Here is a 23,373-nt window from a genome sequence, read left to right on the forward strand (position 1 = left end):
ACGTCCATGGTCATAACTGTATAGCATTCTGTATAGTTTTCCTGGCTTCGCACATTTCTCTGCCCCAAACTTTCTTCCTAGGTCAGTGCCTTGTATCTTACTCATCTCACCACAGTCTTTCCATTGGCCTTATTTCCTTCAGCAGAACACATGCTTTCAATGTAGACAGTCTACTGTTCTGGGATTTGTTCTATCGCACCAATAACTTTCTGATAGTCAGTTTCATATTGTAAGATGATAAAAAATCTTATCATTGTTCAGTAAGACTTAGAAGGGACTTCTCTCCTCTTCAACTTTCCAAAGTCTTGGTTTGTACTCAGGTCTCAAGTCACTTGACTCTGGGTCCCAGATGTATGAGACAAAGCATCCCACCCAGGGCTCTTTCTGGGAGTACTGACATAAATGTCTCCCAAAATTCCATGAAGACTTAGTTACCAGACTCTGACTGTATTGAGAGGTGGTAAATCTTTAGAAGATGGGCCTAAAGCAGTGGTTCTTATCCTGTGGATCGCAACCCTGTAGGGGATCAAAAGACCCTTCCACAAGGATCTCCATAGACCATCAGAAAATACAGATATTTACATTATGATTCATAACAATAGCAAAATTACAGCTATGAAGCAGCAACGAAAGGAGGTCACCACAATATGTATTAAAAGGTCACAACACTAGGAAGGTTTGAGAATCACTGCTAACAGAAGCAAGTTAGGTCATTAGAGGCCTGTACTTGAAGAAAATATCAGGATCTCTTCCCTTCTTTTCCTCCTCCTCCTATGATTCTTTATCCCTCTCTCTTCTCTTCTCTCTCCCCCATCCCTAGATGCCAAGCTGTGAGGAAGCTCTTACACCACCAGTCATAATGCTCTGTCTTGCCAGAGGCCTGAAAGCAAAAGTCAGACAATCATGAGCATTCAAACTTCTGAACTATTGAGCCACAATAAATACTTGCTTTTTATAAGATGATTGTCTCAGGTCCATCATCTCTGTGACAGAATCCCAACACAGATGATGTGGGATGCCCCTCTGTATGTTGTGAAAATCTTTTATTACCATTGGTTAATAAAGAAGTTGCTTTGGCCTCTGGCAGGGCAGAATGTAGGTAGGCAGGAAAGTCAAACTGAATACAGGGAGAAAGAAAGCAGAGTTGAGGGAGATGCCAGCAGCTGCAGGAGAAGCAAGATGTGACATGGTAAAATATAGACTAATAGTAATGGGTTAATTTAAGTTGTAAGAGCTAGTTAGTAATAAGCCTGAGCTAACAGGCCAAACAGTTTCTAATTACTATTAAGCCTTAGAATGGTTATTTGGGAACTTGTGGGCGGGAAGGAAATTTCCAGTTACACACAAACATTAACACAGGGTTGGTGTCCTTGAAAGAGCCTTAAAGACTAGTTTATACTGAACTGACTTCTTTCTTGCACTGTGAGAAGTCACCACCAGCAAGCCAGAGAAACCCTTTAGCATGTTGTCACTCAAAAAGCACATCTCCACATTTCCAGAACTAGAATTTTTCTTTGTTTGTTTGACCATCCTGTCAACTGCATTTTGTTATGAAAGCCTAAGCTGATTCATACATCCCTTCTAAGCGTGGTAGTCATATCACAGTTATTTGTTGAGATCAACTATATGCCAGTTCTGAAGTGGCATTTTATTTCACCTTATGTGCCTCATTACAATATAGTACTACAATATTTCACAGAAGCTATCTGCTTGGAATAGTTATTTACATATGCTTATACTCTCAGGTTTTAAAACAAGATCTTGGTATGTAGCCCAGGGTAGCCTCAACCTCATAGTTCTCCTGCCCCTGTCTCCAAAGTACTGAGATTGCAGGTGTACACAACTGCCTCACACAGAATTCCATATTTTAATCTGAACACAGCTTGCTCAGATCTCTGAATCATCATAATAGCTGCCTTTTAAAGAACTGATATTTTCTCACTTATTTCAAATTCAGCAATGACTAGCTTTCCCCATATTAAGCAACATTATGCGCAGTTCACTAACAATGTTTGTTAAAGAAGGAATCTCTCTGTGTGATAAGGACATCTACAAACACTGCACGCAAGTTACTTAACGAGATGAAAGACAGCATGGCTTCCCTTTAAGGTTAGGAATGCATATAAAGGTGTCTGCTTCTGCTACTTATGTTTAACACTGTTCTAGAAGGATCCAGCTACAACCACTGAGCAAGGAAAATAAGAAAATGCTTCCTGATTGTAAAGGAAGAAGCAGAAGTATTTCCATTCACAGGTGACATGATTTTGTTATAGAAAATCCTCAGAAGCCCATATATAAAGTATTAGAGGCAATAACTAAATCTTAAAAGGTGAGGGGATACAAAATCAGCATGAAGATTGAGGTGCATTTATACAGAGTAGCAGTAAACAATCTAAAAGGTCAGAATTCCACTTAGGAGCTGGCGGTGGTGGTGCACACCTTTAATCCCAGCACTGGAGGCAGAGGCAGGCGGATCTCTGGGAGTTCAAGGCCAGCCTGGTCTACAAGAGCTAGTTCTAGGACAGGAACCAAAAGCTACGAAGGAACCCTGTCTCGAAAAATCAAAAAAAAAAATAAATTCCACTTAGGAGCTGAGTGGTGGTAGCACATGCCTTTAATCCTAGCACTCAGGAGGCAGAGGCAGGTGGATCTCTGTGAGTTGGAGGCCAGCCTGGTCTACAAGAGCTAGCTCCAGGACAGCAAGAACTATATAGAAAAATACTATAGAATACTTAAGAAAATAAACAAAAGAATAAAATACATAGGAACAAATTTAACAAAAGAAACATACATCCTATACATATACCCTACACATCTCATTTAAACTAGGTATCACTGAAAGCTAAAGAATAGAATGCTTAGATACCTTGTGTTTATGGATTAGGAGATTTAATATTCTTAAGATGCACAAGCTGAGGGGGAGAGGGTGGATCTGGTTGTGCACCATGGGAATGATTATCACTGAGCTATACCCCCAGTTCCCTGCTGTAGCTTCTTACATAAAACGTACCTAAAAAAAAAATGCACAAGCTTCTAAAATGAATCTACATTCAATGCAATCTCTATCAAATTCTCTATTGACTGCTTCACAAGAATTCTATGGTAAACCAGGGGTCTCAGAAAAACTAAAACCATCCTGAAAACCGTTTATGTCTCAGCTTTCAAACTTTCCATCACCAGGCATGGTGGTGTGAATCTATAATCCAAGCACTTGGGAGGGTAAAGAGAACCAAAATTCTGGGCCAGCTTGGGCTATGCAGAGAGATTCTATCTAAAAACAAAACAATATCAAGCCTCCTCTCATGAGACAGTGAGTGACACAGTACAGTGCATTTATATCAGGCAAGACAAAGATAAACAGGATAGAACTGACAATTCCAAAATAAACTTGATATTTATTTTTGGCTGACTTTTGACATAGATGGCAGTGTGAAAGCAGTCATTTCAGCAAATGGCACAAAGAAAACTGGATGCTCATATATTAAAAAAATGACTTTAGACTGCTGACCCACACCATATTCAAAAATTCACTCAAACACGATCATAGATCTAAAGTAAGAACTGACTTTATGAGGCTCTTACGTGTCCTCTCTTCAGCATCTTAGCCAATAATACATTTCATGTTATACCAAAAAGTAAAAGCAACCAAATTGAAAGGCGATATATTAGAATTTTTTTAAAAAATTTAAATGTATATTTATTTCACAGGACAGCCAAATTAAGGCAATTAGAGTTTCTTGAAATTCAAAAAATGTTTAGTTAAAAGGACATAATCAAAAAAATGCAAAGATACCAGATGTGACAGCGAACACCTGTAAACCTAGCACTTGGGAAATGGAGATGAAGGCAAGAGGATTCGTTCAATGTCATCCTTGTCTACATGGCAAATTCAAGGCTAACCTGGGATATATAAGATCTTTTCTCAAAAATTAGAAACAAAACAAGCAAAAAGAAAATGAAAAAAAACAGCCAATAGAAGAAGAGAAAATTTTTTTCTAATCATATGTCTGACTATGGGTCTAATATTTAGAGAATTCTTAAAACTGAATAATAAAAAACAACTCAATGAAAAATGAAAAAAAATTGAAAATAACCCCCCAAAGGTATAAAAATGGCTCGCAAGTGCATGGAAAGGCATTCAACATCATTTAGTTTACCAGGGGAATCAAAACCACAATAATATTCCACATTTGAGGCTCTAATGAAATAGACAGAAGATTGCAAGGATGTGAAGAATTTAAAAATGATTCATTGTTAGTGAGGCTATGAACTGGTACAAAATAATCTGGTAGGTTCCTCCGAGTCCTAGACAGAGTTACTTTATGATGAAGCAATCTACCTTCAAGGTACACACCTAAATGGACATCTATTATTAAACAAGTGTGCACAGCACATCAGCCATACCCGCCCAAAAAAGAAACAACATCAATGCCTGATTAGCTAAATAAAACATCACACAGATATTATATGCTCACAAACATGACATATTAATCCATGCTGTAGTATGAATGAACCTTGAAAGCATGATCAATGAAAATACACCAAGCCTGGCCATGGTGGTGTACACCTTTAATCCCAGCACTCAGTAAGCAGAGGCAGGTGGATCTCTGTGAGTTTGAGGCCAGCGTGGTCTACAGAGCTAGTTCCAGGACAACCGGGGCTACACAGAGAAACCCTGTCTTGAAAAATAATAAAAAAAGGATGCATGTGTTGTATGTAAGTTGAACCTCAATTAATTCCGTGCTCCAAGTATATTACTGAATGATGGCAGAAGGCCAAGGAGTCCTTTTCATAGTACTTTTGACTTTCCAAAGCTCTTATCTACCCTCTTTTTCTTAGTATTTTTCGCTCCATGCCGTATTTAGGAGGTACAGAGAATGAATATCACCAATCCTACTTGGCTATCTGATGCTAGATGAGGTGAACTGAACCGTTCCAAAGACCTCAGGTCCAGCTGAGACAAACTGGGACTAGAGCAGCCCAGCCGCCCTGGCTGCTCAGTGGGATGGCCAGCGGTCCTTTGTGTTCAGTGGTGTGCTGCTTTGCTTTCTCTCATGCATCCTAAGCTGACTCTGATGCAGCTCTGGATGACTACGAACTTCTGATCCTCAGCGCCAGGATTAAGGGCTTGTGTCACATTTTGCTGTTGCTTGTTTTTTGTTTGTTTTTTTTTGTTGTTGTTGTTTTGTTTACATTTTAGTGAAGTGCTGGAGTGCAAAGCCAGGACTTCATGCATACAAGGCAAGTACTCATCCTACTGAGCTACATCCCGACTTCTCCACTGGCACATTTTGGAAGGAGCATTGGGAATCTGAACTGTGCAGTCAGAGTTGACAATCAACAATCTACAGACTGGAAAGAAAGAAGTAATTTTGTAAATAAGACCTCTGATACAGGAAGAAGCATCTCTTAGCTGGGTATGGCAGTATATGGCCATTATTCCCACACTTGAGAAGTGTGTCAGGAGATCTGGAGTTCAAGGTCATCTGTGGTTACATAGTGAGTTTGAGACCAAGCAAGGACACATAAAACCCTGCACCACCCTTAAAAGATCAACATTTAGAACAGTAGCTCCAGGTGAACAAAAAGATAATCGGGAGGAGATGGAGGAGGGTCATCTGTCTACTGGTTAATAAAGAAACTTTCTTAGCCCTTTAATAGGACAGAAAATTAGGTAGGCAGAGTAGACAGAACTGAATGCTGGGAGAAAGAAGCCGAGTCAGTCAGTCGCCATGATTCTCTGACCCCAGACGGATGTAGGCTAGAATCCTTCCTGGTAAGCTACCACTTCGTGGTGCTACACAGATTATTAGAAATGGGTTAATCAAGATGTGAGAGTTAGCCAGTAAAAGGCTAGAGCTAATGGGCCAGGCAGTACTTAAAAGAATACAATTTCCATGTAATTATTTCGAGTAAAGCTAGCTGGGTGGTGGGACGCAGCCCCGCCGCTCCTACTACAAGGAGGATTGTATCCTACAGAGCCAAGGCAAGCCACCAGGAGCTCAGAAAGCAAATAGGCTGACATGCGACTCCAACCATGCCAGTCCCTGAATAGTTTCTCAACCTCTGGCTTGGGACTTCTGACCTACCCAATAGGTCTGTCTATTTTGTTTTAGAGAAAGGAGAAGAGAGAGGAAGGTAGTAAAGAAGAGAGATAGGGGGTGGGAGCAGGAGTGGGCCTAATTTACCTGTCAGAAGGGAAGGAAAGGGGGAGGGCTGGCTGGTTTCCCAACCAAACAGACTGCCCCTAAACAGAACTCAAAAAATACAAGTAGTGTTCATCAGCGCAAACAAGGATCCCTGCCAGGGAATTTTAATCTCACTCAGCAAGGCTAATTCAGAAACAAAGCCCCCTTCATGACCCTGAGTAAGCCAGGGAGCTGAGGCCAAAATGCTGCAGAATAATGTTAAAAACAGCACACCACAGGAGGCCTCCTCAGAATTATTGAGATAATATTAGCAGTAGTAGTGGCCCCTCCCAAAGGGGTGCTTCTCCACAGCTTCCTGTGGGGCAGGCCCAGCTAACTATGAGCCTCCTGGAGCACAGGCACAACAGAACTTACAGATAAACTAATGAGGACCACAAGGACCCCCACTACTTTAAGCAAGGTCATGTGGCTGTAACCACAGGAACTGAGTAGAAAGCCACAGGCAGGTTGGCTCCACACAGGGCACTTGTGATGTCGACAGAGGGGGGAAAAGGCTCTTCTAGAACACGAAATGACCAACATTGGCCGTCATTATTGCCCTATAATTTCAGCTTGATTTGAGTATTTTTCTCAATTTTCCTTTTCTCTGCACTGTACATATATTAATTTTATCAAAAAATCATACATTCAAAAATCATATATCCAAGCCAAGTGGTCCAGCCTATAATCCTAACTACTTAGAAGGGTTCAAAATTCAAACCTACCTCGACTACTAAGTGAAATGGCATTATAAAATAAAATGTAGAAAAACTAACAAAGAAAACAAGCCCCAGGATGGAGCTCAAAGGTTCATTGCCTATGATGAATGATGTCTGTGCTTGCCCAGTATGAATAAAGCTTAGTCTCTAATATAGCCACATATATAGTACATACACACACACATACACACACACACACACACACACACACACACACACACACACACTAGACAAGAGCCTCTTGCACTCGTTGTTTGTAATCTACAGGAAGAACCATCTACTAATTGATAATGACCTTTCTGTTTTACTATCTTGCATGCATTTTCAGTAATAACTTTGTCTTTTGTTATAATCACAGAAATAAAAAGGATTTTAAGTGGCTGGAAAAAAGTAACTCACCTAGAAAAGATCTCTACCATCTTTCTTTCTTCAAACCCAAGATCCCAAAACACATGAAAGGGACCTCAGGACATTCTCTTGATATGATGGAAGATTTGATGGTGAGTCTTTTAATCTTTTTTAAAATGTTTTTCTTGACTATTTGAGAATTTCATGCACACTTAAGATCATATCTACCCACAATTTCCCCTGTCCATCCCCACTATGCTTCTACCAACATGTTACCTCCCAATCTCAAGTCTTCTTTTTGTATTGGGGGTAAAATCTAGGACCTCCCACATGTTAACCAAGCATTCCAGCACTGAATTAGCCCCCTTTTTAATTTTTATTTGGACACAGGTCTCACTAAATTGCTCAGAGTAGCCTAGGACTCAAGATAAAGCCCAAACTGGCCTTGAACTTGTGGCCCTCCTGTCTCAGCATCATAAAGACCTGCATTTCTAGGCCCTAAATATTCAATTATTCTTCTCTGTGGTATCTATAAAGTTCTGAGCATGAGGCCCTGCAAGGCCTAGGCAGAAAGCAAGAGACACTGTCCACCCTCACACAGAGAGAATACTTATGATGTATGATCCAGTCCAATCATCAAGCATGGAGAAGAAGTGTGTGTGTGTGTGTGTGTGTGTGTGTGTGTGTGTATCTAATGAGATTATTGACTGTCTAGTTGTCTAGTTTTAGGTTATAGGAAAAATACATTGAAATAATGTTTACAACAAAATCTCAACTGTGGAAGAAACTTAATCTCAAATAATTCAGCAATCTAAGAACTATGAAAATCTTTATCTGCAGGTATGAGCAAGAGCGAAGTATGAAAAGACAGACACATAAGTCCTCAGTACAACTTATTCCTCGGGTGATAACACTAAAGGTTGGTAGCAGAAAACAATCCCCCCTTTTTTATTTTCTTCTGACTAGTTTTTTTAGTAATCATTACTATACTTATAACCCAAATATGAGGGTAGAATTTAGTTAAACGTGGGAGCCTCAAACCCTTTTCAACAGACCCCACAGCTCCGACACACTGCATTTATCTGATTGAATACACATTATCCTTTGTAGAAAGCGAAGGAACAATTTTGCCTCAGTCAATGCTTCAGCAATTTAAGGCCTCTTTTGAAATCAAGCTTTTGATGCTTTAAGTACCCTCAAGAAACCGAAAAGATAGTCTGTCCTCAGCTCAAATCGAAAATCCAAAGTATAACTTTTAAAAGCAGCTCCATTTTATCAGTCACACAAATAACTCTTCCAGGTCAATTAGCACGTTTCAATGTGCCAATTAGCAGAGAGTAAGATTCTCAAGCCTATTTGCACTGCTGACAGCAAAGCTGTTCCGGCAACACACATGGGGACAAGGTGTGCCAGCAGCAAAGCTGCATCCCCAGAACACTGTGACAATGTTTCTGAAGTTCTGTTGAGGCTGAGAGTGGGGAGAACTTCAAAGAACCACTGGAAAGAGGAGGACTGGGAAAGGGGGAGGGGTGGGAAAGGGAATGAATCTAATAGCTCCACAAAGACAGATACACAATACAGGGCAATTTGGATAATGAGATAAACATATACTAGAGGCTTCAGGCCTTAGAGAAGAAAGGAGCTGGATGAAAAGGATCATTATCACTCTCGTTACAATCCTAGTAGAAGACAGAAGTCTGCAAATGCAGGCACAGGCTATGCTAGCTTCTTCCATCTGGCAAAGGGCCGATACAATGTCTTAAGCTTGTTTTCTATGCCTGCTCTCTGCTGCTCAGAACACCTCACACAAAGAAGGAAGTGTCATGGGAGTTAGCAGACAAAAGGAACAGGCAGAGGGCTAAGGATGTCACGTGGGCCCAGTCCCTCTTTTCAGGGCCAGATTACCAGCGTTGGAGGTAGCTGGTAATCACATCTCTAAACTTCCATGGCCATCCTCCAGGGATACCACTTTTGGGTTGCTTGGCCTTACCAGAAGGTAATTTAGTTAGGTGTCTTAGTTAGGGTTTCTATTGCTGTGAAGAGACACCATGACCATGGCAACTCTTATAGGAACACATTTAGATAGTGTGGCTTCCCTTACAGTTCAGAGGTTTCAGTCTATTATTATCAAGGTGGAACATGGTGGCATGCAGCCAGACATGGTGCTGAAACAGTAGCTGAGAGTCCTATATCTTGCAGGCAACAGGAAATGGTCTCCAACACGGGTTGCTATCTTGAGCATATATGAGGCCTCAAAACCTGCCTCTACAAGGACACATTTCCTCCAACAAGACTACACCTACTCCACAAGGCCAAACCTAATAGTGCTACTCCCTTTGGGGACTATTTTCTTTCAAACCACCACACCAGGCTTACATAATAATTTCTTTGCAAAGACATAGGTACAGATGTGGAACCCAGCATCACTGTAAAGACAAAAGGCTCATGCCGATAACAAGGGATACACAAAGTACACAGCACATCTCTTTCCCAAACTATGGTCTATGTGGGCAGAAGAACATAATTTTGGATCCATAAATGGGTAGGAAAGAGGAGAAAGAAGGGAAGTGGTGGTCCATGTCCCCCCTGATACTGTATACCAAATTATGTGATTGGGGCTAGGGCTCATTGGTAGAGGACTTGCCTAACATGTTCATACCTCTGGGTTTGACCCCTAGCACTATATACACAAAGAAGAATATCTGTGCATCTATCTGGGAAGAGGCTCTACAGTTTCTTCCAGCTACTCAGCAAGCCCTATGATCCAATTCTTAAAGCTAAAAGGAAACTAGAAAGCATTGCTTACACCTCATCTCAGAAGCTAGCATACACACTCAACTATAAAACCTTGGTCACAGAATAGATGTGGCCATTGGGCCTGGGTTCTAGGCATGCCTCCTCCTTCAGCAAGTCACTTAACCTCAGAAATCTCCCTGCCATGGCAGTCCATAAGAGAACCCTCCTTCCACCAGATCCATGAAATGGGGTGCCCACCTTCTCCATGGTCAGATACCTGGCTTCAAAACTGTCCCTCTCACACGCACCAGGGATGGGAGTCACGGTAGGTGGACCCTCAGACCTGGAAGGTTCCAAGGTTGTCTGATTGAGCCCAAAATCAGACCAGGGGTTTGGCCAAGCTTGGAAAAATGGGAATCTCCCCATGTCCCCCAGTGTATGAATTATGCAGAGGATTGACATACTGTGGGCCTCAGGTTGGAGTGGGACTAATGCCCCAAGTTAGCCTGAAGACCTTGCAGCCTGAGGCAGGCAGGCAACTTGGAGGGGGCTTCTCTGAGTCCTATACTATCTGTTCACCCCAGTGCCATGAAGGTAGAGAAGGAGAGAGTAGAGGCCAAATCCCAAGAAGTCCCAGGACATGAAAGTCCTGCAGAAATAACTAGAACAGCTTGCCAAGCTGCTAAAGTGGAAGAGGATGACCTTGGGGTATACCCAGGCTGACGTGGGGCTCACCTGGGCATTCTCTTTGGGGAAAGGTTCAGCCAGATGGCCACCTGTCAAGTTGAGTCCCTGCAGCTAGTTTCAGGAACAAGTGTAAGATATGGGCCCTGCTTGAGAGACATGGGGGAGGAAGCCAACACCAATGAGAACCTTCAGGAGGTGTACAAACTGGAGACCCTGATGTAGGCCCATCACAGAAACTGGAGCATCGAGGACCACATAAAGAAGAACCTGGAGAACATGATCCTGTATTCCCCAAACTCACCCTGCAGAGGATCAGTGGCATTGCCAAGCAGCTTAGACTAGAGAAAATTACAGTCTGCGTGTGCTTCTGTAATTGGCAGGGGAGCAGTCAAGCATTGACTATTCCCAACGAGAAGAGTATGAGGCTTCAGATCTCCCTTCCCAGGGAGGCCTCAATCCTTTCTTCTGTCCCCGGGGCCCAGTTTTGGTGCTCCAGGAACGGGGACACCCACTTCACCATGCTCTACTCTGAGATCCCTTTCCCCAAGAATGAAGCCTTTTCATCTACTCCTTTCACTAACCTAGGCTCTCGGATACATTCAAACTGAAGCATTAGCCCTGCCCAGGGATGCGGGAAGCAGAGGGAAACGGAAGAGGTAGATCAAGAGAACCTGGAGCCTTTACCACCACAGTTTGGGGATTAATAAGTTCTTCAGTTACTGAGGAGGGATTGGAGGCACAAAAGGGCAGGGGGACAGGAAGTGTTGGGGGGTAGTTGAAGGGAAGAGAAAGTTCAGTGATACCAATGATCATGAGTCAATCATTCATCATTTTGTTCTTAAATAAAGAAGCATGGGATAGCAAGAAGAGAGAGAGAGATGGAGGGAGTAGAGAGTGAGGAAAGGAAGATAAGATAAAATCACACAAGCTCTGGGTACTTGACTAATCTAACAAGTGGTTCATGATGAACTTCCTCTGCTTGCCTTCAAGAAGCAAAAGGACACAGCGCTGCAAACTGCCTTGAAGATGCTTCGTCTCAGGCTAGATCCTAGCTATAAGAGGCACTTATTTTCTTGGAACTTGGTCCATTGAAATAGAGGTCCTTCCTCTAGGGTGTTAGCTTTAAAGATGGAGAAACCCATAGGACTGAAGTTGGGGCATTTTCTAGATCTGAAGACCCTGCTGGCAATTAGCCACGGGGCAGAAGAGTTCCCACAGAAAGTCACTGATGACCTCAAATCCTTCAGCTGACCGTGGTGACCTCTTCCACCTCCCTCTCACCCTGTCTTCGTGCATGCAAGTGTCCGCATGTCATAGAATGGGCACACCACTAATTAGTCCTTTTTCTTGCTTCTTCATCATTGCTAATGAGGAAAAAAGATTAAGAAGACAAAGGGCCAAGAAGGAAAGGCAAAAGAGAAGTCAAAGCTGCTATTCCTGCCTAATTGGACCATCATCAGGTCTAAGCAAGAAGGGCCAGCCTCCCTGTTTCTCATTTGAAGACTATCTAACTCGACCACTGCAAAGTCAGCTGCCCTAAAGGCCAAAGTTGCTCAAGAGGAGCCCTGACTATATGAAAGAGCCAGGTCAATACCAATTTCACGGACAAATGCAGAAGGAGACATGAGCTTTGGTCAGCTTTATTTTAGAATGGGGGAGGGTAAAGATTTACTAGGGTGACTGGACTCATGTCTTAAGAAATTTCAGTGACAGACAAAGTAATACACATTCTTGGTAAGCTAGTTGATTCTACCTTGACATTTATTTAGAAAGCATTGTGTACTGTAGTAGCTGATCCATGCCATGACAAAGGAAAGAAAAGAAAAGAGATGGGGGGGGGGGGCAAAGAGAGAAAAGGAGGAAGAGGAGAAGGGAAAAGGGATGGAAGAAAGAAGCCAGGGATAGAAAAAAAACATCAAGGGGGGCAGAGATGAAACAAGGTTATTTGTGTAAGACAGTCCAGTCATCATGGATCGAAGGTCCTCTGCAACCCCCCATTTATATGTCAAAATCCTAACCTCGTATCTCAGAATGTGAGTGTATTTGGAGACAGGAATTTAAAGAAGAGATTAAGGTAAAAGTAAGCTATTAGAATGTGTTCTGATCCAATGTGATAGATGTCTTCATGAGTAATTAACCACACCAAGAAATCATGAGACTAAACATATGATGGCTGCTACTTTCAAGCCCAAGAAAGAGGCCTAAAGAAGCCAATCCCTCTAGCATGTTGACCTTGAAGATGATAACTGAACACAGCCTCAGAAGCTGAAAAGATTAACTAAATCCACTCATGCAAAACAGTTACAGCAGCACCCGGCATAAAACAGGCCCTCAAGAAGTGGCAGCTGAGGTTGCTCCCACCGTAGCGACTGATAACAAGCTGAGGACAACATCAGGAGACCTGGTGAGACACCCAATTGCAGTTAACAAGACTGTCTCAATGAACACCTCGCCACCAGCATCCTAGATGCCCTCAGGTGTGTGACCAAGCCCCCTGGGACTTCCATTCTCCTCATTTCTCAATGGTAGTCTGAACTTCTGCCTGGCACTCAGGATTCTACAAGGTTTTCACTGGGAACAGAAAGGCAAGTGGCCCAAGCTGTTTAGCAAGAGTTTGGGGGGGGGGCACCTTCAAACTCAGAATCACTGGCTTCATTAGTCCAGGGAATGATTTTCTGAGGTACCTTCACCCCCTGTACTAGGCCTGGTAGCTGAGAGAGCTGAGGAATAGAAAGACAGCAGCTCTTGTGTCACCTGGCCTCTCCTGGAAGCTGGACTCAGGTGAGGAGGGAGATGGGAGACGGCACAAGAGAGCAGCAGGCGCTTTCCTAACTAAGCCTTAGATGTTCCTACCACAGGCAGACAGCAACTTCTGCTCCACATCCCTGGGCCACAGCAGGTTAAGAGCAATGGGGTACAAAGTCAGAAAGTACAAGTTTATTCTGTTAATGTGGGTTATCTATGCCATTCTGTGATACATTATGCCCTCTGTTCTGAGGACCAAGGGAGAGGTATTTTATGGTGGTTGTTTGTTTGGTACTGGGGAAAGAATCCAGGGTCTTGTATACCAGAAGTATATGTTCTCCCATGGAGTCCCAAGGCATGAATTCGGATTCTACAATTTAGCAGGCCAATTCAGGAAAATTATATTATGCGGAACATAGAATTGAGAGCAAACGTGCCTCTGATGCAACCTGTTCCTGCCCATGCCATCTCATAAGGGAACACTGATCAGAATGAACCCTGCGTATTAAATGAGGAACAACATTGCCTGCCATTTTTCATTTCACATCACCCCAAATGGTCCACATAAAAGGTGCTTAAGGGGCTCCTTGCGGGAAAGGATCTAAGTCATCTAGGGTACCATCTCAGTAGATTCAGAAATAGGGAATCTGCGGTGGGGCCTGAAGCCCCACATTTCTAATAAGCAACACCCAGTTGATGCTTAATTTCAGGCCACACTTCAAATTATACACTTAAGAGTAACTGAATTAGAAGTTCCTAACACATGGGTTCTCTGGGAACAGTCTGAGGAGCCCTGCTTTGATATCACTTGGGGGTCTGTTTGCTACTGTCCCGCCAACCAGTTTCTCTGACTGTGGGACCTCGTGAGCCTCCTTATTTGCTTGTTTCTTTGTTTCATAGTGCAAGGGGTGGGAACCAGGCCCTTGAATAGACTAGGCAGACCTTCTAGCACTGAGCTAAAGCCATAACCACAGCTAATAATCTGATGAGTCTGGAGCCTAGTGAGAAGGTTCAAAATTCATTGCTTTATATGAAATTTGACTTTTAATTCCTACTGCTATGTGATATAAATCTAGACCAGCACAATTTACAGTACTGAGAAGCATCTGTGAAGTGAAGATGATTACATGATGTAGAAGGAACAGCGTGCAGTTTGACATTAGGACTGAGAGGCTCAGACTCTGGTCTTAACTGTCACAATTCAGGTGACATCCTGAGTATCAGTTTCTTCCTCTATGAAGCAAGAGGCTGTAATAGCTGTCCTATGTACCTACCTCAAAAACAGCCTAGCATAGCAAAAGACCTTGTGAGCTATGAAATTCTATCCACAAGTGGAATTTCCATTTCAAGGGTAACGCTATAATGTTCATCAGAAAGGCAAACTTAAGTCGTGAAAGCAAAAAGCTGTATTAGTCATGTTTAAAAATAATCGTCCCCTGGACTTTCAATGAGTGTCTCACTAACTTCAGGAGCACCACATGTAGGAGTCTAGACAGTATACTATTCCCCCAGCCTTATTAGCTCCTCCATCTCCTGAAGGGGGAGGTGGAGGAAGCGATCCATTCTGCCCTGTGGCTTTGAGTGGATGGATAAGAAATCTGCTTGCTCGCGAGGGTCTCCAGTAAAACAGACAAGTTTTGAGGCTCCCTGGCATGTTAGTCTACATCATTGCACCTCTTAAAACATCTACAAGTCTCAGCCTAAGGGTGAAGACTTAGACCCATTTACTTCCATAGAACCTCTCCAATTTCTATATAAAATTTTGGTTTCTCTACTTCTGATCTAAACCCATGCTGTAGCGCAAGTCTAACACAGTACTCCTGCTCCACGAAGCCTCCACTAACTATAGACACAACTGTGGCAAACATCAACAGATATTCACAACTTCAAATCATGTGGCCAGAAGGGCAAAGATTTAGGAGAAACAATGGGTAGCAAAGAAGTTCTCCTGACTCAGATGTTGCTGATTCATTCTTAGGAGAGATGACTTACCAGCCGCGTATTTACCACAGGAAACAGCAATGCCAGAAGAGCTCCATTCAGCATGTGCATCTGTAACCTGTAGGAGAAAGAAGACCAGCAGGTCACAAGAGAGAAGAAAATGTTTGAGGTTGAGCTAGGACATGTGTAAGAAGCAGCCCTCTGTGTAAAGCAGCCCCAGAGCTCATCCACCAGAGCTCATCCAAATGTAAAGCAGATGAAAATCGGTATATTTTGTGTTTATTACCTGAAACACATACCACCTCAGAATCCCCAAACTCTTCCTGAACACGCGTTGGTTCCAACCGACCGTTCACTACATACCTGTAGTCTGTTTCCTAAACATTCTGTCAGCCCCACCCAATGCTTCTAATTGCTGCAGCATTTGTCTGAAAAGGGGAAGTGCAGCAGTTAAGTGCTTGTTGTTACTATACCAGCCAGTTTATTAGAAGGCGACTGCTTGTTTACTGAGCTATGGTCAGCCTTTCCACCAAAGACCTGGACAGAAAGTGTTGGTACAAGCTAGAGAGCTGTCTATGAGGATCTGTGTAGTCAACGTGACATCTAGGAGGCAAGCTTCCAGGAACGCTTGTGAAGAACTCTCCCGGTTAACGTTAACTCCAGAATGCCTGTGATGGACTATCAAACTTGGGTTAGCTGAGACAGAAAGACCCACCATGAGTGAGCAGGACCATTCCCTGGCCTGGGATTCTAGACTGTGTAAAATAGAGAAGGAAACTGAGGTGCATGTATTAATTTATTGCTCTTTGCTCTTGGCTGCACCTGCAGCCTTGACATCCTGACACCGAGGGACTAGAACATGGAATTGGGAGCAAAGTAAACCCTTTCTTCCTTAAGTTCCTTCTGTCAGTGTATTTTAACATAGCCACAGGAAAAGAAACTAACAGGATCTGGTTGTGGTGTGATGCAAACTGTTTCCTTGCTGTTAGCAATGCCTTTAGTAGCTACTGCAAGAGGTGGGGGAGGGTAAACAAGGAAACCTTCAGGCTTTCTCTGATCTATTTTATATAAGGGATTCTGTCGCTTAAAGGCTGGCAGTGCTAGGACCTTAGCTTAGTGGTTGAATCCTTGATTAGCCTACATTACAGCATTACAGAAGAGGGGAGAGGAAGGGACCAAGAGAAGAGGAACATCAAGTAATTGATCGTGTTTCCAGGTCTCAATACCAGACTTGTTGAATGAGTACTACTGCCAGGTGGTGGTGCATGTCTTTAATCCCAGCACTGGTGAGGCAAAGACAGGCGGATCTCTGGGAGTTAGACGCTAGATACAGAGCGAGTTCCAGGACAGGCTCCAAAGCTACAGAGAAACCCTGACTTGAAAAACCAGTAATAATAATAATAATAATGGAGGAGGAGGAGGAGGAGGAGGAGGAGGAGGAGGAGGAGGAGGAGGAGGAGGAGGAGGAGGAGGAGGAGGAGGAGGAGGAGGAGGAGGAGGAGGAGGAGGAGGAGGAGGAGGAGGAGGAGGAGGAGGAGGAGGAGGAGGAGGAGGAGGAGGAGGAGGAGGAGGAGGAGGAGGAGGAGGAGGAGGAGGAGGAGGAGGAGGAGGAGGAGGAGGAGGAGGAGGAGGAGGAGGAGGAGGAGGAGGAGGAGGAGGAGGAGGAGGAGGAGGAGGAGGAGGAGGAGGAGGAGGAGGAGGAGGAGGAGGAGGAGGAGGAGGAGGAGGAGGAGGAGGAGGAGGAGGAGGAGGAGGAGGAGGAGGAGGAGGAGGAGGAGGAGGAGGAGGAGGAGGAGGAGGAGGAGGAGGAGGAGGAGGAGGAGGAGGAGGAGGAGGAGGAGGAGGAGGAGGAGGAGGAGGAGGAGGAGGAGGAGGAGGAGGAGGAGGAGGAGGAGGAGGAGGAGGAGGAGGAGGAGGAGGAGGAGGAGGAGGAGGAGGAGGAGGAGGAGGAGGAGGAGGAGGAGGAGGAGGAGGAGGAGGAGGAGGAGGAGGAGGAGGAGGAGGAGGAGGAGGAGGAGGAGGAGGAGGAGGAGGAGGAGGAGGAGGAGGAGGAGGAGGAGGAGGAGGAGGAGGAGGAGGAGGAGGAGGAGGAGGAGGAGGAGGAGGAGGAGGAGGAGGAGGAGGAGGAGGAGGAGGAGGAGGAGGAGGAGGAGGAGGAGGAGGAGGAGGAGGAGGAGGAGGAGGAGGAGGAGGAGGAGGAGGAGGAGGAGGAGGAGGAGGAGGAGGAGGAGGAGGAGGAGGAGGAGGAGGAGGAGGAGGAGGAGGAGGAGGAGGAGGAGGAGGAGGAGGAGGAGGAGGAGGAGGAGGAGGAGGAGGAGGAGGAGGAGGAGGAGGAGGAGGAGGAGGAGGAGGAGGAGGAGGAGGAGGAGGAGGAGGAGGAGGAGGAGGAGGAGGAGGAGGAGGAGGAGGAGGAGGAGGAGGAGGAGGAGGAGGAGGAGGAGGAGGAGGAGGAGGAGGAGGAGGAGGAGGAGGAGGAGGAGGAGGAGGAGGAGGAGGAGAAGGAGAAGAAGAAGAAGAAGAAGAAGAAGAAGAAGAAGAAGAAGAAGAAGAAGAAGAAGAAGAAGAAGAAGAAGAAGAAGAAGAAGAAGAAGAAAATAAAATGCATACTATCCATATTTCCTATGTCAAGAACAAAGAGCAAGGAACCCAGGAATAAACCTTCTTGGGAGGTTCTGAGAAGGGATTGAAGGAGTTAGCTTTCTTCACCATTCCGGACAAATAGTTCTTGAGAAAGAGGCAAAGACGGGGAGAAAATTGGGATCCTGGGGGTGGGGTTGGATGGGGGTAAGGGGAGATGGGGAGAGAAAAGTGAGAGGAGGAGGATGGTGGGAACTTGGGGAAACAGGATGATTGGGATAAAGGAAGGTTGGATAGGGGAGCACGGAAGCACAATTCTTAGTTAAGGGAGCCACCTTAGGGTTGGCAAGAGACTTGAACCTAGAGTGGCTCCCAGGAGCCCAAGGCAATGTCCCCAGTTAGTTCCTTGGGCAGCTGAGGATAGGCAACCTGAAATGACCCTATCCTATAGCAATACTGACGAATATCTTGCATATCGCCATAGAACCTTCATCTGGTGATGGATGGAGATAGAGACAGAGACCCACACTGGAGCACTGGACTGAGCTCCCAAGGTCCCAATGAGGAGTGGAAGGAGGGAGAAGATGAGCAAGGAAGTCAGGACCACGAGGGGTGCACCCACCCACTGAGACAGTGGGGCTGATCTATTGGGAGCTCACCAAGGCCAGCTGGACTGTGACTGAAAAAGCATGGGATAAAACCGGACTCTCTGAACATGGTGAACAATGAGGGCTGATGAGAAGCCAAGGACAATGGTACTGGGTTTTGATCCTACTTCATGTTCTGGCTTTGTGGGAGCCTAGCCAGTTTGGATGTTCACCTTCCTAGACATGGACGGAGGGGGGAGGACCTTGGACTTTCCACAGGGCAGGGAACCCTGACTGCTCTTTGGACTGGAGAGGGAGGGGGAAAGGAGTGGGGGGAGGGGGAGAAGAGTGGGAGGAGGGGGAGGGAAATGGGAGGCTTGGGAGGAGGCAGAAACTTATTTTTCCTTTTCTCAATAAAAAAAAAAGAATTAAAAAAAGAGGCAAAGAAAATGAGTTTGTTCCTCCTAAAGAAAAGCTGATTGGACGCTCATGGCCAACCATCACTGACCTGTGTGTCTCAGCACAAGCTCAGGAAGACACACACAACTGAAGAGGCTAGATGACCTCTGAGCCCTGCCCTCCACCCCGACACACACATACTAGTCCTAGGACAACAGGATATCTTGAAGAGAACCCTACTAGGTGTGTCCATCTTTGGGCCATGGGCTGCACATGCCCAGTATAACTAGGAATGTGGTCCAACGAGCAGTCATGAACGTAAAACACAATGCTGGGACTTTTGCTATTGTTTTCAAAGGAGAACTTTGTAGATGACAATGTTATGTCCCGGCATCAAAAGTTTGAACACGCCTGCACCTAGACATTTGGCGCTCCTCTTGTCGCTCACAAAAGTGCCCCAACAACCAAGGAATGTTCAAGCGCAGCCCCATAATATGGCACAGAAATCCCGAGACTTGTTTTTCATCCCCGCTAATCTGTTTCCTCCTGCTGTTCTTTGTCACCAAGGCCTCAATGATCATGATGTTCACTTAATACACTTCAGGAAAGTATCACATTAATCACTTTGTATGAACCTCTCACCTAGTTCTGGTAGCGAATTTCTAAACAGGCACTCTGACTTTTCCATCATTTTGATGTGAAAACAAAGTTCATTCAGGAACAAAAGGTAACATGCTCAATGCCAAGACTCACTCAAATCTATTTGACATCACACTTCAAATTTCCAGCATTTATCACTACCTTATATCAGTGCGCCCACCCACTGAGACGGTGGGGCTGATCTAATGGGAGCTCACCAAGGCCAGCTGATGATGGAGCATGTTATCAAACCGGACTCCCTGAACATGGCTGACAATGAGTGCTGACTGAGAAGCCAAGGACAATGACACTGGGTTTTGATCCTACTGCATGTAATGACTTTGTGGGAGCCTAGTCTGTTTGGACGCTCACCTTCCTAGTCCTGGATGGAGGGAGGGGAAGGTGGATGGGGGGAGCGGGAGGGAAATGGGAGGAAGGGAGGAGGTAGAAATTTTAATTAAATAATAAAAAAAAGAATAAAAAAGTTCTCAAAACTCAGTTATACGAGGTGAGTGGGGAGTGTAACGTGAATTATATTTAATACATAAAATGGACTTTGCCATAAATAATTACAAAAATATCGAACATTTATAAATCACTGGGCTAAGTATTCAAAGATATCTAATTCAATCCTCCTAAGTTTTTATTTTGTTTTGTTTTGGTTGTTTGTTTCAAGACAAGGTCTTACTATGTAGCTCTGGCTGTCCTGGAACTCTGTAGACCAGGCTGGCCTTGAACTCACAGAGATCCATCTGCCTCTTCTTCTGGAGTGCTGAGATTAATGGTGTATACCACCACACTAGCTTACCTAGGTTTCATTATAATGATCATTATCTTCTTCATTTCATAACTGAGAAAACAAAAACTCTAAATAATTGACTTGCCCAAGATCACGTGGGCAATAAGTTTCAAACTTACATTTTTGTCACTGTACTCATCTTCACGCAAGGCATGAGCATTACATGTATCCTGTATAATTAGTTATTACCCATCTTCATGCATGGCATGAGTGTTAAGTATGTCCTGCATAACTAGTCACCTTTTTGTTTTATAATCTAGAAAGACTGTCTGAGGTCTTTTAAAAAATATTTTAATTATTTTTGTGTGTGACAGAGAGGAATGGCAGAGGAAAGATCACTTGCTTCATATGTTTCATGTGCACAGCCCTGGGTTCTATCCCCAGTGCTTGCACACACAAACACACGCAGGCACTCACGCACTCATACACACACACGCACACACACACACACACACACACACACACACACACACACACACTCAAGCATGTACTCCCCATAACCTTTCTGACTAGGGAAAGTATGTCCTTTCTGGAGACTTAGTCCTAAAGACAGAAGGGCTCAGTTGTGGGCAAATCTTTGGTATGTAAACTAATCAGTCCATAGCTGCCCTTCCTCTGAGTACACTTCTCCATTTTAGCCATCCCAGGACCTGGTGCCATGCAACTCAAATCCACCCCTCAGTTAAAGCATATAGAAATAAGTCAAACTAGCCAGCCCTGAACCCTTTACCCAGCTCTGCCTTGTCTTGCCTTCCCAAAGACTACTGAAGGACAGTGGCCTAAATGGTCCCTTCTTCTTGACCACTTCATCTTGATGTCTTTTCCATGTGGCCCCACTGAGAGTACTAGATCTTTCCAAACGAAATAAACTTTGTTCTCCAGCCTCTCTTCTGTCTCCTCGTTAGCTACACCTGACTGGCCACCTGGTAAAAGAAAAACACAAAAGAGCAACTACTACTATCACTCACGCTTCCTCTGCAGACAGTTTTTTTTTTTTATGAGACTTGGTTTTGTTTGTTTGTTTTATGTGTATGAGTGTGTGCCTGCATGTATGTGTGTATAACACTGAGTGCCTGTTTCTCCCCAAGGCCAGAAGAGGGTGTCAGATTTCCTTGGAACTGGAGTTACAGACCGTGGTGAGCTGCCTTGTGAATACTAGAACCCAACACAGATACTCTACAGGAGTGGAAAGTACTCTAAGTTGGCTAAGCCATCACTCCAACCCTCCTGCACACAATTTTAGTTCATACTGTTCTCTGGGAACTTAGTTGGTTAGAACCTAGAGCTCCACAGAGGGAAGGCTGCAGCTCGCACCAAAATCATCTACAGCTTCCAAGCACTTTTGACCAAACTCCCAGCAGCATGTTTTGTGTATATGGATAAACTGATCTTAAAATGTACATGGAAAGGACATAGGGACAGAAATAACCAGGACAGTAGCTGATTTTAAAGTTACAGCAGGCAAAACAATTTGCCATTGGTCAAGAACAGACCCATCAGTCATCAAAACAGAACACTTCAGAGTCAGACCACATTGATATGCTCGTGTGCTTTTGGCCATAGTGTAAATACTATGTGAGAACAGCAGAACATGTCCATCACCTTCAAACAGAATTGCTAAAACACCACAGCAGAATTTGTTACACAGAAAGGAAAGAAACTGGAGGGCTTATTCGTTGTAGGAAACAATGGGAAATATAAAAAGACTACTTCAGGAAAGTTGGGCTGTATAGTATATTTGATCATATTCTTCTCTTCCCCCCAAGTTCGTCCAGTTCCTCTCCACCTCCCCTCTACACACCCAACTTTAAGTTCTTTCTCAAACAAACTAAAGGCCCAATACAACAAAAACCCCAAAATCTGAAAAACAAACTGCATCACCCCAAAAAGAAAAACTCCTGAAAATGAGATCTGCCCTGGAGTGGTTGATGTACCCTGTGTCATTAATACCTTTGGAGAACTCACAACTAGATAGCAAGTAAACAAATCCAATGAAAAGTAAAGTTATAAAAGTGTAGACAGCTAAAACTGCCTATTCTGTGGCCCAATAATTCTGCTCCAGAGTATTTAGCATCCCGAGGTAAAAATGTATGTTTCCGTGAAAATGCGCACACTAATGTTGACAGCACTTCTGTCATAGCCAAAATATAGATTCAGCACAAGTCCCTTTAAATGATAAAAAAAAGACTAAAGAAACTGGACAATGTATATTGTGGAAAATGACTCAGAGAGAAAGCAAAGAAACAAGTGACAAAGGTAACAATTTGAATGCATCTCAAAAGAAGCATGTGGAAAAGGCAAAATGTATGAACACCGTGAGTTCAAGAACAGTCTGGTCTACATATCGAGGTCCAGCACAGCCAGGACTATACAGAAAAAGTCTATTTCAAGAATAAAAATTAAAAAAAAAAACTATTCTTTGAGGTCAGGTGGTGGTGGCACATGCCTTTAGTCCCAGTACTCAGGAGCCAGAGGCAGGTGGATCTCTGTGAGTTCGAGGCCAGCCTGGTCTAGAGTGAGTTTCAGGACCACCATAGAGAAACCCTGTCTCAAAAAAAAAGAAAGAAAAACAAAGAATAAAAAGGCCCTATGTTGCATGCACAAATGCACAAAGCCATTCTCCAAAGGTTATATGCAGTAAGGTTCCATTTATATGACACTCTTAAGATAAAACACTAGTCCATCCTGAAAACATCATACAAAGTAACATTCTACAGACAGAGCAGACTATATCCTATTCCAGCGGATCCCACACCCTCATACAGACGTACATGCAGACAAAACACCAATGTACGTAAAATACAAATAAATATTTTTTTAAAAAAGAAAGAAAATTGGAGCATAAAAAAAAGCACATAAAGATCTTTTAAAGTACAAGAGGAAGTCTAGATGGTTTTGCCTGCGGGCACAATGACCATCATCCCCCCCCCCCCCCATTGCAGCCAGTGGCTTTCCACTACCTTATACTGGATCAAATGGGGTCAGCATAAGCGCAAAGGTTCCAGAAC

At 44.1% G+C, this 23,373-nt stretch overlaps 1 protein-coding gene and 1 pseudogene across 5 annotated transcripts in view; one reads left to right on the plus strand and one right to left on the minus strand.

Annotated features, from left to right (window-relative positions):
• The window catches only part of LOC121444983 (transmembrane protein 164), a 212,387-nt gene that overhangs the window by 107,958 nt on the left and 81,056 nt on the right, over positions 1-23,373 (minus strand). For all 5 annotated transcript variants that reach the window (XM_041646950.1, XM_041646949.1, XM_041646946.1 and 2 more), the window contains one exon: positions 15,416-15,482. In XM_041646950.1, coding sequence (XP_041502884.1) covers positions 15,416-15,475 — 60 coding nt within the window. In that variant the 5' untranslated portion in view covers positions 15,476-15,482. The remainder of the gene's footprint in view (positions 1-15,415; positions 15,483-23,373) is intronic.
• LOC121444984 lies at positions 10,232-11,286 on the plus strand (annotated as a pseudogene).

Source organism: Microtus oregoni, unplaced genomic scaffold (genome assembly GCF_018167655.1).
Source record: "Microtus oregoni isolate MIOR12 unplaced genomic scaffold, Mior012 000152F_000, whole genome shotgun sequence".
Lineage (NCBI taxonomy): Eukaryota > Metazoa > Chordata > Mammalia > Rodentia > Cricetidae > Microtus > Microtus oregoni.